The sequence below is a fragment of the Phaethon lepturus genome, unplaced genomic scaffold (assembly GCF_000687285.1).
Source record: "Phaethon lepturus isolate BGI_N335 unplaced genomic scaffold, ASM68728v1 scaffold26008, whole genome shotgun sequence".
NCBI classification, from domain to species: domain Eukaryota; kingdom Metazoa; phylum Chordata; class Aves; order Phaethontiformes; family Phaethontidae; genus Phaethon; species Phaethon lepturus.
In genome coordinates, this window is record NW_010555869.1 from 1 (window position 1) to 287 (window position 287).

A 287-nucleotide genomic window follows, 5' to 3' on the forward strand; every position below is an offset into this window, starting at 1 on the left:
ATCGGTGCGGGGAAGGATGCTCCGTCCCGAATCGGCACAGGGAACGACGCTCCAGCCTGAATCGGCGCCGGGAAGGACGCTCGGAGCGGCACCCTTGCGCCCACGACCCGACTTTGGGTGTGGGGGGAATAAGGGGGATTTGGGGCGTACCTAGTCGCCGTTGCGCAGGTCGCCGCCGCGGCTGCTGTTGGCGCACTCGGCGTCCTTGGTTTTCCGATCGATCTCACCCCCTTTGATCTTCTTGCGGGTCATATGGCCGCGGAAACTAGCCTGGATCTTGGCGGCTG

The 287-nt window shown here is 64.8% G+C and overlaps 1 protein-coding gene across 1 annotated transcript; it reads right to left on the reverse strand.

Moving 5' to 3' along the window:
• Positions 1-150: 150 nt before the first annotated feature.
• On the reverse strand, positions 151-284 carry NRGN (neurogranin (protein kinase C substrate, RC3); the record flags this gene model as incomplete). The annotated part of the gene is made up of 1 exon (XM_010292304.1): positions 151-284. A coding segment is annotated over one exon (134 nt), but the record flags the coding sequence as incomplete, so codon positions are not given.
• Positions 285-287: the final 3 nt, after the last annotated feature.